The following is a 13,576-nucleotide window of genomic DNA, read 5'->3' as shown; positions in this document are numbered from 1 at the left end:
TTATCACGAAGAATTCCAGCGGGAGTTCCGTACGCGATGGGTTCGTCCGTCTGGACACAGGTGCGGGTGATGAGGGATTCGTAGTGCGCGGGAGAGAAGATCGGAAGACCTTCGCGGAGGTTGTAGTAGGCTTCGAAACGTTGCAGGCCGTAGCGCACGTCTGAGTAGTCACCGGTGAGATCCCAGGACTCCGCGTAGTTGGTGTTGACGCGGCGGAGGTAACCACGGACCGTGCGATCGTGTTGGTCGAGCGCTTCGTAGCACGGGCGCGGGAAAGCGGTGCGGTCGAGGTGAAGGAAGTGGTGGAGGTAGTTGGCTACCGGTTCGTAGGGTGGCGGATAGTCGTCGAGGAAGTTGGGACGGATGCGGTCTCGCGGTGGAGTCGCAGTCGACTCGTCGGCGAAGATGTCGGTGAGTGGGAGGATAGAGGGAGTGCTTCGCGCGGACACTGGAGGCAGGTCGCGTTAGCGGTGAGGGTGTAGGGGGTGTGGTAGAACCGTACTCGTGTATTCGCGCGCTTGATTCCGCGGCGAGTGGGGTTTTGAGTAGGTGTGGGGTTTGGTAGAAGCTGTTTATGAGACGCCTTAGCGCGCGCGGCTATCTACGAGATTAGATAGCGCACCGGCCGAGACTCGCGAGGGAGATTGGAGGTACGAAAGCCCAAACAGCTTCTGGAGATTGCTCCTCCAGAAGCGGGCCCTTTTATATTCGCTAGCTACGATGTACATGAGTCAATGTGAGTCGCGCGTGCATTCGCGTGCTGCAGCGTTAGCTCGCCTGCTTGCACTCACATGTCGGGTAGAGTCAACGGAAATACAAAGAGCAATCGCACGAAAGGCGCGAGGCGTCTGCGTACGATACTGGAAGAAGTAACTACGTAGTCAGGGCGCTGGTACGCTCCAGGCACAAGAGGCAACGTGCAGGAGCGCGCGGTCACTCTCCACGGCCCGGTTGTACATGAGGCGCTCAAGTGAGCTCTTGTACGGCGCGCGGTAGCCTCGTGGCTGGGCGTCGGAGCCGCGCGCTGCTTACTAACACCGTGACTTGCGTGATTACTGGAAAAGGCAAATTTCCGTAACAGCCACTCGCCCTGTCGTCGCCGACGTGGACGGACGCGTTGGCGCTCGGGCCCCTGACGCGTGGCGGCTTGCTCGGCCCGGCGGCCGTGGGGGAAAACATTCAAATGCTGAACATTCGTTAGGTACACGGACTTTTCTATTAACGGACGGAATTATGCAGAGTCAAAGCTATATTGCATCATCGCCCCACCAAGCCAATCCTCAGCGGAAGCTCAGACTTCTCGCTCTCGTAACCCACGCTCGGGAACATGGTCCCTACTGAGCTCCATACGATGGGTGCTGGAAGATCTTTCGGTACTTCGAAGATGAAGTGCCGGATCAAAGTGGACAGAACAACCTCTACAGAGGCCATCAGCGTCAAAAAGAGACAGAAACAGCACGGATACGCACTCATCTCCATCTGCGAGAACTTGAAGCCGCTGCAAAGCATACGTCAGTTTTCACTCTCCATGAAGCCTGGAGAGAACACTGGACTTACATGCAAGATCGGCCACCACCGTTGAATGTCATTCTACGCCACCGCGAGAACGGTCAGTGTCCATAGGATCAGCCTCGAAAGCAGCCGCACGCACAGGTGAGAATACACGCCCGGAGTCGGCGCGTTCGTGACCGCCTCCGGCAGCGGGCTCAGCCACCGCTCCGGCTTCCACTCGTTCGCGTCGGGGCCCCAGAGCGCAGGGTTTCGGTTCGCGCCCATGATCCCGAAGTGCACCATCGTGCCTTTCGGGATCGGGATCTCCGTGATGAGAGAGCCATCTGTCCCCTTCACCGGCACACCCACGGGGAGAACGGCGTCCTGGAGGGCCCTGCGTAGTGAGCTAGATCAGCACGTTGAATGCGGATGCACGCCACAGCTATACGCACAATCGTCCGAGCTCCGTGAGGGGCGGGTACCTGAGTCGTCCGTTAGCTGTGCTGTAACACGCGCGCCGAGTGTACGCACATTCGGAGGGTCTCGCGACAGATCGAGTCGAGGTACGGAAGGCCCATCAACTCGTCGTAGGATAGCCGTCCGCTGTCAGCGTTCTCGAGGGCGTTCGTGACCTCCTCGCGCAGCCGAGCTTGCGCTTCCGGGTGCTCCGCCAAAGTCTGCAGCGTGCGCCCGAGCGCGCTGGACGTGGTGTCCATCGCGGCGAGCACCAAAGCTCTGGAGCATACATCAGCCGAAGTCACTGCGCTCGAAAGACAGGCGAAGGAACGCACGACATCTGCGCGAGCACCTCTTCGTCCGGCAGGCGATCCTTCTCTGACGCCTTGAGATTCTCTTGGACTGGGATTTGGGACGTCAGCGCGCCACCTAAAGCGGCACGAGACGACTCGGAGGCGTACGCAGTTTGCTGATGATGTCCCTGCCCTCCCCGATCTGCTGCACGACGGCGTCGTCTCCACGTGTGAGGGCGGCCTTCTTACCCTCGAAGATCGCACACGCGACCTCGTGCATCGAGTCCACGATGTGCCGCACCTTCTGCACGCGCCGCGACGGGGTGTGCTCGACGACCCAGCGTCGGAAGCGTGCCGAGCCGATGCTCATCAGCTGGGGCAAGAGCTGGACGACCAAGGTCAGGGAGATGAACGTTGGCCTGTGGCGACGAATTGACGTCAAAAACGCATCGATGGCGGAGGCAACTGGTACCTACCCTAAAGCCTTGATGTTCTCTACATACGCATTCGTAGAGCCCGCCTCCAAAGAGTCGAAAGAGTGCCCCAACCCGCCTTGCCCGACCATCTCGAGAGCAGCGCGAGTAGTCCAGCCAAGCATGTCGACCGTTCGCGGTCCGTCCGCGGTCATTTCCGCGAGCGTGTCGCGCAGCTATTGAGCGAGGGCGCTTCAGATCGCACGGCCGTCGGCGCGAAGATGGACACGCACCCGCTCTGTGATCTGATAGAAGATGGGGAGCATGTCTCGCATGTGGTTGGTGGAGAATACGGGGTTGAGGAGCTTGCGCTGCCGTTTGTGGTGGTCGCCGACGGTGACCAGAACACTGGGCCCGAAGAGAAGTCTGTTGAGGCTGAGAAGAAATTTAGATAAAGCAGGTACGCCTAGACTATGTACGTACGCGAGAAACAGCGGGGCCTCCTCGTAAATGTGCTGGTCCTTGAGCACGACGTGACTGAGAGCTAGAGGGTCGACAATATATAGCCACTTTTTCTGCGTGGAGAACGTCAGCGTATCCTGCCATTTACTCTGTGAAGAACCACAATCTTACCCCGAACATTGCGTCGATCTTGACGACCTGTCCATACTTGCCAGAAGCAAGTTCAAGTTGCCATTCCCACCCGCGCCGACCGAGAAACTGGGGAAGGTGACCTATGAGAGTGCGTCAGTACACAGAGCCCTTCTTGTCGTCACCATGAAGGGATGAACCTGCGAGGAAACTCCTGGAGGAAGAAGGGCCCGGGATGTTGGCGAAGACTGCACGTCGGCGGCGGGTGACTCTCCATAACGTCCACGTAGCAGCGAGGAACAGTGAGATGTAGAGGCTCAGCATGGCTGGGCTTCAGAGGTGTGCTGTCCGGCATGTCTCGCTTGGGGTTCTTGTATGTGACCGAGAGGAGTCACTCTTCGCGTGCGGGTTTGTGATGACAAGGTGGGCTGGACACCGGCCGCCGCGGCGTTTCGGTTCGGCGTTTTGGCCAGAGTCTCGGTGCGAATCGGAGCCCGTTCATGAGCCGTCCTGATCTCTGCCGAATCGTCAGCCCATTTGCATCGACCAAGGATCGCGTACAGCAGAACCAAGACGAGGTTGTCCAGCGCCCGCGCCCGAACTGGAGCAGCTGGCGCTTGACAGCCGATCGAGTCAGGCTGACCGCGCTGCTGTACCGCGCGCGGTGCACCCACATCGCAAGCTCTCCTCTGCCCGACCACCCACCGACTCGCGATGGTCCAGGCCAGCCACCCCGCCCCCACCTTCGCGTTCCCGATCCGAACACTGGAGAGCGATCGCGTCAGGCTCGAGCCCTTCTCCGTCAGCCAACATGTCCGCGTCCCTCCTCTCACTCCAAAGAACTGACAGCCCATCAGGCCGGCGCACACGCCCCCGCCTTCTGGGAAGGGACCCGCGCGCACCCCGCCCTGTACGACTTCCTCCCCTGGGGACCCTTCGTCGACCCCGCCGACCTCCTCGCCACCCTCGTCGACCCCGCCGCCGCCGCGCCCGACCGGCTCCTCTTCGCCGTCCTCGACAAGTCCCCCGCTCCCTTTCCACCTCCCTCTCCCTCTCCCTCATCCTCGTCCTCCTCACCATCGCCCTCACCCGTCTCTGTCCCGTATCTCGCCGGCATCACGGGGTACCTCCACGCGGACCCCTCGAGCCTCAGCGTCGAAGTCGGCTTCCTCGTCGCGCTCCCCGCCTCCCAAGGGCGCGGCCTCATGTCCGCTGCGGTCGCGCTCCTCGTGCAGTACGCGCTCCGCCTGCCCTCGGACCCCGAGCGCGGGCTCGGGCTGCGGCGCGTGCAGTACCAGGCGCACACGGAGAACGCGCGCTCGATCGCGCTCGCGAAGCGGCTGGGGTTCGTGTTCGAGGGCGTGCAGCGGTGGCAGCGCGCGCTGGCCCTGGGGAAGCGGGGCAACGGAAAGCCGGTGAGGGAGGGTGATCCAGGCGAGGGGAGGGTAGGGAGGGACTCGGCGGTGTTGGCGCTGTGTTGGGACGACTGGGAGGAGGGTGTGAAGGAGAAGCTTTGTGTTCCGGGGTGGGAGATGTACGCGGCTTAGCTTGGAAGTCGAACGCAGCTTGAGCTCTTAAACGTCTTCTATACCCGCGAAAATCAACTATTTTACAAACCGGGAAAGACCGGACATCTAATTAAGAGTCTTTGTGTCCCACCTGCAGGACGGGGTCAGCGGCGTTCGCTAGCAAGAAAGATGCCCACATACAGGTCCATGAACAGTTTCCAAAGCACAGAGAACATGAGCCCCTGCAGCCCGTTCGCGAGGATGCGTGTCTTGAGGCCACGACCAAACAGCCCGCGCAGTCCGTCCTGCGCGATGACTGCCTCTGCGGCGGCGACATACCCGATCGGCGTCGCGCTCACCTGCCGGTACGTTTTCACGACCCGGAGCGAGTTCGAGATCGTGTCGGACGCGACGGACGCGCAGAAGCCGATGAACGCCTGGCGGAGGAGCTTCTCACCGATGTTCGACGGTAGCGGCAGGTTCTTGTCCAGCACGTTGTACATCCCGAACCATGGGTAGTGGCCCACGAACGTCGCCGCCGCGGTCGCGAGCGCCCCGTACCACAGCGAGCCGACGCCGTAGCGCTTGATCTGCCATCCGCGTCGCGATTCAACGACACTGGCGCGCTGAGACGATGATGACGCACCCTCGCACGCAGTATCGGGAGGCCCGCGCGGCCGTCCGTCTGCATCGTCGTCTTCACGGTGTCGATCGGGGTGAGGATCATGCGGAACGCCGCGGCGGCGAGCGACGCGAAGACAGTCTGGCCGAGCGCGGGGAGGTTCTTGAGGTACTTGTTCGACTTGAGGATCGCGAGGATGCCGACGTTCGCGGCGGTGTCGCCAAAGCGCGAGACGGGGCCTTGGACGAGGGCGGGGGCGAGGCCTTGGTAGTAGCGCGTCCAGCCGCCGTCGGCGTAGAGCGTCTTCGTCGCCTGCGTCAGTGTCGTCCCGTACCGGTACTGGTAGTTCATGATTGTCCGGAGCGGCATGAGTGTGAGCACTTGAAGGACCATCGCGGCTGCGCCGCTCAGCCCACCGCCGAGGGCCTTCTTGAGAGCTGCTCTAAGATCGAACTGTGACAGACAGTTAATATCAGAATACCCGAGGCAAATGCGGTTGAGCCCGCGCAAATGGTGCAGAGAGGGTTCACAGTGGGGATAAAAGGGAGTGTATGCGCATATGGTGGGCAGGCAAGGGAAAGGGAGAGGGAAAAGAGATAAGACACGCGCAAGAGTGAGAAGCGCGACAATACATGAAAATGGAGGGTCAAAAACGCGTGCATTCGATGCAAGATGCATCAACAGAGAGGCGGATGGGGAATGGGCGCGCATATAGCTGGGGCATAAGACTGACGCATTAGGATGGGATACGTACCTCAACATCGTCCGCGTCGGTGAAGCCTTTCACGAAGATCACCGCAGTGAAGATCGCGAGCGCGGTGATGACCGCGTACCACAGTATCTTCCCCCACGTCCGCTTCTTCTCCGGAGAGGCTACTTCTTCGGCCTGCGATGCGCCTGGCGAGAGGAGAGGAGTGCGCTCCTCGTCTGGCTGGATGAGAGACGTCCGTTCGTCTACCGGTCGGTCAGCCATGGCGGATGTAGGTGGGAAGGCGGGAGGATGTAGAGGGCGGCAGCGGGGTGCCCAAGACTGGTGTCATCGTGGGCGCTGCTGACTGAGCCGCCTCCCGCGCAGCCGCACAGCGCCGCGCGTGGCGGCACTAGGACACGGTCGCGCGCGCCTCGCACGTAATATTAGGCTATCACATCTTATCTTATCTGTAGCCGCGGGTTAGTCTAAGTTCTTAGTCTTGCAACGTTGAGAGCACCGTGTATCGTAACAAGAAGTCATCGTGTAGAATGAGACAGATGCATGTTACGGACGGTATACTACGGCACTACAGTTAGATGAAGGCGCGATGTAGGTACCCCCAGTGGTGGCCATGCTGGTGTGTCGTGCGTACTTAAGATCTAGTAAAACACGCAGAGGCTGAGATCAATTTCTCCCCGAAAGTCCGTGCGCGAGTACATACCGCGACATTAAACCCGACCGATGAGGATGGCCCGAAAGCCCTTCCGAGTGATCAGGCCCAGGGCCGGGGCCAGGGCCACTGATCGCGAACTCCCGGTTGGTATCTCCGACGTTCCCTCCAGGGATATGGTCGCTGCTTCGCGGACGCGGTCCCATCGCGACAGACACACCCGGCCCAAAAATTTCGAGCCCCGCGTTCATAACGCTGGTCTGGCCGAACGAGTATTCCCGCCCGTCAGAGTACCCGGGCTGCGGCTGCGGCTGGCCATGATAGTGAGTCATGCGTGCACAAGCCGGACTCTGCGGAAGGCGTACCGTGCAGAACTTCGTATGTTCCCCTGGAAGAAATCAGCTTCAGAAATTCATAACATCTACCAGCAGTGGCTGCCGACTCACTGGACCTTTTGCCCCAGCGTACCTTGCGAACGAGAGGTCGCTGGGTCGACGTTGTTGGCTTTGCGTATGGATGTCATGGTAGGGTTTAAGATGGGAAGACTACGCTCGAAAAGCGCATTGTTCTTATAAACGACGCGAGGTAGCTTGTAGTCTACATTCGTCTCCGAGTATGACGAGCTGGTGGGGAGAGGAGCCACCTCGACGCTTCGGAGCTAAACCAACGACATAAACTTAAAAGGTCTGGTGACGTCAATCGAAAATCCGAACTCGGAGGTTGCGCACTACGCACTTGGCCAACTGCAGAGACGACGGATCGCGCGCCCGCTCGTTCGGGATGGCGGTCTAAGTCAAAGCGCGAGAGATTGAGTCAATCAGGCTCCGGTCCGGAGCGCCGCCGGCCGCGCCACGCCGGCCAGTGGATCAACCGGCCCGAAAAGCCCGTCTTGAATCAGGACATCGTGCAAGGTGCAGTCGAAGACTGAGACCGTATCATCGATTGCGTTCAGGAAAACACGGAATATATGCCAAAATGATCTCCAAATTCCTAATGGTCAATATCAAACATAGCTTGAAACGGGCGGGGGTTCAGGATCGGAAAGGGCGTGCGCGCGAATGGGAACCACTTTGTGAGTGCTCTTTGGTAGAGAAGTACGTGCGTGCTAAACGAAGGCATGTAGGTATACAGTGGGATCGACCAAACGAAGCGATGTGTGTTTTATCGATGTAGAAGATGTTCACAAGCGTGCTTCGTCTGCCATATTTCGGCCGTCGGAGACACCGGGTCATATGGGCCAAGTGGCTCGTTCATAGCCGGTCCTCACTAGGTATTCGGGTTGTATCAGCCATTCATCGGCCCCTCGAGAAAACTGGGTACGAACCTTGATGTTCTTCCATTCTGGGCATTCTAATCCAAGAATGGAAGGAATCTTGTTCCACGACGCATAGCGTTCAGCTTGCCGGACTTCCCCAAGCTGTGTGCGACATGATGGGCACAGTTGTTCCAGAACAGAGTCGCAAAGTACGATGGATAAACCATGCTGCCTATCGGTTTGACCGAGATAGGTCGACTCGGATTGCGCGAGGTCTAGAAGGGGCATTGCGGCTTCGCGGCACGGTTTCCCAGTGAGACCTAAATTGACACAGTGGGAAGAGAGGAATGGGGTGATGATGCGAAGGAACGAAGAGAGGCGGTTGCTGGCAAACTGTGGTTTTGCCGTCAGACACCGTACGACGTCTCCCGCTGACAAGGTCTCACTCTTGCCGTCGCTGTACTCGAAGCCTACCAGCAGGCGAGGAACGCTGAGTAGGCAACAGGCGCGTAAGGCGAGGGGAAGCATGGATGATTCTCCCACGAAGTGGGCGATGTTGACGACACCAATGGCGTGAACGGGGGAAAACGACTTTGGGATGGAACCGTTGACCTTGTAAAATCCAAAGTAATCGGTTCCGAAGAACCTCTTGAGAAATTCGATGCTTCGGTTGTAGAGGCTCTGGATGCAGTATTTGTGGCCGATGCGAACGTATGCGAAGATTTCTTCAGCGGTGGGGAGACGCTGTTTCTCTCCATCCAGTCTAGGAATTACGTAAGTGTGCACGTTCATACATAAGATCATTTACAGACGATCAAAGTGACGAACCTCAGAGATATTTCTTGAGTAAAGCATACGCGCAGCACGTAGCGCCAGTCCCTGGCGGTATCAGGAAGACAGAGTTCAAGCTTACGGGAGTTGGTAGTGGTCTCGCCCATGTGATGTACCGCGAGTAGCTTCTTCAAAACCTTTGAGTGCCCAGCCAAGACACCTCCATAGACGCGGAATCCGACGTTTTCCGCCACGAGCGTTACAGTCGCATCCTCGAAAGAGAACTCAGGGTCTACCTTCCAGGTCTGTGCGTCGTTATCCACCAGAGTGGTCTGGTTTACTGAGGATTCTTCCTCGGTGTCTATGAAGAGCCTTAGCCTTCTGACGAGATACTTGTCGAGTTCTCTGCATCGTACCTTCGCGTGCCCTACACAATAACTGTGGTGCTTCCCACTTTGGGGAGCTCGGCGGAGAAATTGGTGCATCAGATCTATCGAGGACTTCTAGAGGCTGCAGCCACGCGGAATAACATTGGATTCAATAAAAAAAGTGTGCTGAGACGAAGAGTGAATAGATCTCTCACTTTGAAAGAAGTCACGCTGACATGACGCTCGGGATCGACATAGCGAACGGGCATGTTTGACGATGATTGTGAAGAAGGCGAGTGGTAGAATGGGGTGCCGTTGGATGATGGTACGCTGGTGTGGAAATTCTTTCATATACCTGTTCAGCGGCTTACTTATTCCAGGGAGAAGCAGCCTACCCTGTCATGCGGCCGTGGATTCCCCAGTACGAAGAACGCTTCCGCAGCGGTGCGACTATGACGAGCCTACGTGCTTTGTGAGTCGCAGCACATTCCGTGTGACGCTTCTCACCTTGTTCCAGCGCGAGCGCGAACGGCTGACGTCCTGCAAGATGAATTTGAAGAGCCATTGGACGTCCATTTTCGGCGTGTGCTGCAGAACACACACGGAGCAGACAGCGTGTCAAGAAAACTTTATTTGCACCTCAAATACAGGTTAAGAGCGAGGCCTATATGTTCCGGTGATTCATACCACAGCATAGGCCAATTGGATCGAGGGAGTACAGCATTGCTGCGGTAGTCGGGCCCCCGTCCGCTATATTGAGATGTTCGATGAACGCGGGAACTGTGATCTCGTGAGTGTGAGTCTCATGAGTGCAATTTTATCGTGTACCCAGAGCTGGAATTTTGTATTCGGGGATTGAGACTTGCGGCTGATGGTGGTGGCGAGAGATAGAGTGAGCACCATAGGCGCTCATCATATAAACTGGCCACACCGTCGTCGCGGCGAGAGTCATCGGTGATTCAGCGTGGGTTCGGAAGCATCTCCGACTCTACGCCCTCCTCGGTTATTTTGACCCTACGCTTCTCAGATGATGATGCTACGATACCTGTGCACGCTGGTGTTGTCGCTGCGTCCGTCGCCGGTGTGCCCGAAGGGAGTTAGCGCTTGTGGGCATCCGCGCTAACCGTCTGTCTCTCCTGCTCGTTTTAATCCCATCTCCCTTCCTTAACGTGTCATGCAGATCCGCAAATTCTCCTTTCCCGCTTCCCGCACCCTGCGGCTGACGTGCACGATTTACTTCGCGTATGGACCCCCCCCCCCACACGTGCGAGCGCCGCTAGCGCTCGGCTTGAGGGACAGGGAAGCTTGGTGCGTCATGTGTTGTGCGCGTCGCTGTGGGAGGTTTTGTACGGGGCGTGCTGCGCGCTTAGGGTTGAGACGGCGCGCGCGGAGGCGGGCGGTGGGGGATGTGCGGGTCGTGCGGGTGAATGGGAACCGCTTCGTAAGTGCTTTCGGTCTGGAAACGTATAAAAGTACAAGGGTGCTGAGCAGAAGCGTCTAGGTACACTGGGGCCGGCCCGGCGAGGCGATGCGCGGGTTTTTGGTATCGAGAGAGAGAGCATCGTGCGTTGACTTGCAAGTATCACGTCGACGGCTATTCAGCAGCCGCCTTCTTGGTGTCCTTCGGGTACATTCTCCATCCGTGCATGATGAAGAAGAACCTGGTGAAGAATTAGACAGGGTCGCATACGAGAGTAAGGGATTACCTACCACTTCAACCTGTCCAGGCGGAAGATGTAGAACAGCAGAATCCACACGACTGTGAGATCCGCAGGGTCAGACATCTGTAAAGTGAAGGGACCAGGGCCGTCATACCCATTTCCATGTACGTGAAGAAGCGGAGCGTGTCAGTGCGCTTGCGGCGCTTAGCGTCAACCCAGAGCTTCATGTCCTTTTCGGTGGGTCGAGTGGCAGGATCCATCAGGAACGTGAGGAGAATGCGCATATCTATTGCATCGGCGCGTAAGCATATATTTCATGGGAATAAGTCAACAAGCCCGACGTACAGATCCCAATGTGGCTGCGAAGACGAGTCACAAGGAGATGGGAAGGCATACGACTTGGAAGGAGACAACGTCACTCACAAGTGCCCTGCCGTGGCGAGCCCGTGCTCGTACGTCGAGTTCGTCATCATCACGGACCAATCTTCCGTCGAAAAGCTGTGCATGTACAGGTTCGGCCGCTCGTAGCTCTCTGGGAAGAGATCGTCCTTGAAGAAGTCGACTGCCGGCTTTTTAAACCCAGTGGCCAAGACGATCACATCTCCTTGGATCTGAGTTGGCGTTAAGAATCACGGAAAACGACTAGGGAGGACGATTGAAGACGCACCTCCCGCTCTTTGTTCCCCTCGCCAGGCTTATCTTCGCGCCCCCGGAGCTTGACGCGCACACCGCAGCGCGTCAGCCGCTCGATGTCGCAACGCACATACTCGCAGCGCCCATCTCTGACAAGCCCCACGAACTCGTTGTTGGCGATCGGCGTTGTTTCGAACAGACGGAGTCGCGCGGGGACGAGCTCGGGCGCTCCGCGGTAGTTCAAGAACGCCACGCACGTCTCCCAGACGCTCGTCACGAACTTCTCGCGTCCAAACAGCTGCGCCGAGAGGAGCGTGTTGAAGACGATGTTGCGCGGAACGATCCACTGCAAGAGCCACCGGGGCACCTTTTGAGTTGCCGTATGCGCACGACAGCGACTAGCCACGCACCTTTTCGTCGCGCGCGAGCATCACACATCCCTCGGCACCCTTCTCGAGCGCGGTCTCGACCACCTCAACGCCGCTTGCCCCGCTCCCGATGACGATGACGCGCTTCCCTTCGAAGTCCACGCCGTCGATCTCGGATGAGTGCATGACGTCACCCTGGAAGACCGCCGCGTCGACGATGCCCTGCTTCTTCTCGTCGTCCGATGAGTCCCCGCTGGCGTCCTGGTCCATCTCCGGCATACCCGGGACGTTGATCCGAAGCGGCGGCCCGCAGGTGCCGATCGTGCACACCACCGCGTCGAACACGCCGTCCACGCCGCCGTTGACGATCCACTTGGACTGCGAGTGCTCGGGGTCGCTCGTAACCTTCTCGCCCGACCCTTTGACGCGCTTGACGGACGTGACCGGCGTGTTCAGTCGCGTTCGCGGCTCGAGGTGGTACTCCTTCCACACGCGTGTGATCTCTGCGACCGTCGAAACCGAGAACAGGTGGGTATATGCGCATTTCGAAGACAAAATGAGCGGCATAAAACGTACCCGAGAGGATCTCGTCGCGTTTCGGGCAGGAGCTCGTCCATCGTACGCCCGGGAAGAAGCGGTACAGCATCGCGTGGAACTGGATGGCAGACGTCTTGTTGACGTTGGCCCAGATGCCTCCTGCTTGACTATGAGAATCGCAACGCATGCGCATATATGCAGGTCAAAACACACCGATCTTATCGTCCTGCTCATAGATCACGACTTCGAAGCCATTGGCGATGGCGTGCGCCGCGCTTGAAACCCCAGTGAGGCCCGCGCCGATGACGGCTATGCGTCCCTTGGGGTTCTTGAGGTAGTCTGGACCAGGAGGAGGAGGCTTTGGTGGCGATTCAGAGAAAGGACTATTACGCCGCAACGGGAGACTTACCGGTTTGAACAGCTTGAAGACAACCCGCTGGATGGAAGGGTAGCAGAGGTCGAAGACCTGCTCCAGCAAGCACAAGGGAGAGAGGGATTGCAAGAAACCGTGTCTCTGAGTCGCCATGTCGTCGGAAAGGTGGATGGGGTATGGGATGAAGTGCAGTCCACGCTCGTCTTGTGCTTTTGACCGGCCCAGCTTTCCCACGCTTTGCCCCCGTCCTCCAAGACCCTAGCCCAAGCTCGGTTCCGTACGACCGGCTGCATTTGGATCCGACAGTGAGTAGATGCTGCAGATAATCACGATGCACCTCACCACTCAAGCTACGCAATCGCCATTCGACGCTGATGTCGGCAGTGATCGTATGGGATGAGGATGTTGTGGATACGCCGGACTGGAACAAATACTCGCGCCCCCGGGCTCGAGAGAAGAATGCGCAGTAGACGAGCCCATGACGAGCTGGGTTACTGGATACGCTATACCTACCGACGCCGCTCGCCGCTCGCAGACTCCACGTTGACGATCACGAGCATATCCACGGCTGGGCTAGCCGTGCACGACTAGCCCGCGGAAGACCTGGAGAAGAGAACGGAGAAGGTATTGTCCATGCAAAGCTCGTAGTTCACTTCTCCTGACCAGCACACGTGGGGTGTGCTGTACACGTAGTCGCTGGAGGCGGCGACACAGCGCAGAGTGCGTGCTCAACGGCGTACGCCGAGGCGACCTAGAAGGAAATGATGCGAAGACCATCCGCGATGTACATGTGTGCTGAACCGAAGCACGAGCCCTGGAATCGACCGACGAAGCGATGGCAAGTGGATAGCGTAGTGCATCCCCGAGATGCCTGA

General features: G+C 58.3%; 5 protein-coding genes across 5 annotated transcripts; 1 reads left to right on the top strand and 4 right to left on the bottom strand.

Annotated features, from left to right (window-relative positions):
* Nucleotides 1–1,257: 1,257 nt before the first annotated feature.
* BXZ73DRAFT_77110 (cytochrome P450) lies at nucleotides 1,258–3,568 on the bottom strand (the record flags this gene model as incomplete). Its single annotated transcript, XM_048022592.1, has 13 exons — nucleotides 1,258–1,418; nucleotides 1,470–1,498; nucleotides 1,558–1,590; nucleotides 1,652–1,897; nucleotides 1,944–1,973; nucleotides 2,023–2,226; nucleotides 2,283–2,349; nucleotides 2,409–2,659; nucleotides 2,717–2,889; nucleotides 2,947–3,088; nucleotides 3,137–3,264; nucleotides 3,287–3,387; nucleotides 3,445–3,568. 13 exons carry the CDS (start codon nucleotides 3,566–3,568, stop codon nucleotides 1,258–1,260), a joined length of 1,689 nt encoding a protein of 562 aa, XP_047878465.1.
* Nucleotides 3,569–3,958: 390 nt separating this feature from the next.
* BXZ73DRAFT_77109 (acyl-CoA N-acyltransferase) lies at nucleotides 3,959–4,791 on the top strand (the record flags this gene model as incomplete). Its single annotated transcript, XM_048022591.1, has 2 exons — nucleotides 3,959–4,045; nucleotides 4,102–4,791. 2 exons carry the CDS (start codon nucleotides 3,959–3,961, stop codon nucleotides 4,789–4,791), a joined length of 777 nt encoding a protein of 258 aa, XP_047878464.1.
* Nucleotides 4,792–4,916: 125 nt separating this feature from the next.
* Nucleotides 4,917–6,347, bottom strand: BXZ73DRAFT_46060 (mitochondrial carrier; the record flags this gene model as incomplete). The annotated part of the gene is made up of 3 exons (XM_048019623.1): nucleotides 4,917–5,342; nucleotides 5,399–5,827; nucleotides 6,129–6,347. 3 exons carry the CDS (start codon nucleotides 6,345–6,347, stop codon nucleotides 4,917–4,919), a joined length of 1,074 nt encoding a protein of 357 aa, XP_047878463.1.
* Nucleotides 6,348–7,963: 1,616 nt separating this feature from the next.
* BXZ73DRAFT_45905 (uncharacterized protein) lies at nucleotides 7,964–9,246 on the bottom strand (the record flags this gene model as incomplete). The annotated part of the gene is made up of 2 exons (XM_048019595.1): nucleotides 7,964–8,734; nucleotides 8,815–9,246. 2 exons carry the CDS (start codon nucleotides 9,244–9,246, stop codon nucleotides 7,964–7,966), a joined length of 1,203 nt encoding a protein of 400 aa, XP_047878462.1.
* Nucleotides 9,247–10,723: 1,477 nt separating this feature from the next.
* On the bottom strand, nucleotides 10,724–12,854 carry BXZ73DRAFT_100840 (FAD/NAD-P-binding domain-containing protein; the record flags this gene model as incomplete). Its single annotated transcript, XM_048014700.1, has 10 exons — nucleotides 10,724–10,790; nucleotides 10,840–10,888; nucleotides 10,945–11,076; nucleotides 11,136–11,149; nucleotides 11,214–11,401; nucleotides 11,458–11,769; nucleotides 11,834–12,294; nucleotides 12,368–12,487; nucleotides 12,542–12,686; nucleotides 12,738–12,854. The coding sequence occupies 10 exons, from the start codon at nucleotides 12,852–12,854 to the stop codon at nucleotides 10,724–10,726; spliced, it is 1,605 nt and encodes a 534-aa protein (XP_047878461.1).
* Between the last annotated feature and the right edge of the window lie 722 nt (nucleotides 12,855–13,576).

This window comes from Epithele typhae, assembly GCF_022376455.1.
Source record: "Epithele typhae strain CBS 203.58 chromosome Unknown BXZ73scaffold_20, whole genome shotgun sequence".
Taxonomy (NCBI): Eukaryota; Fungi; Basidiomycota; class Agaricomycetes; order Polyporales; family Epitheliaceae; genus Epithele; species Epithele typhae.
The sequence above is the reverse complement of the archived record's forward strand: the minus strand, read 5'-3'. Positions and strand labels throughout refer to the sequence as shown.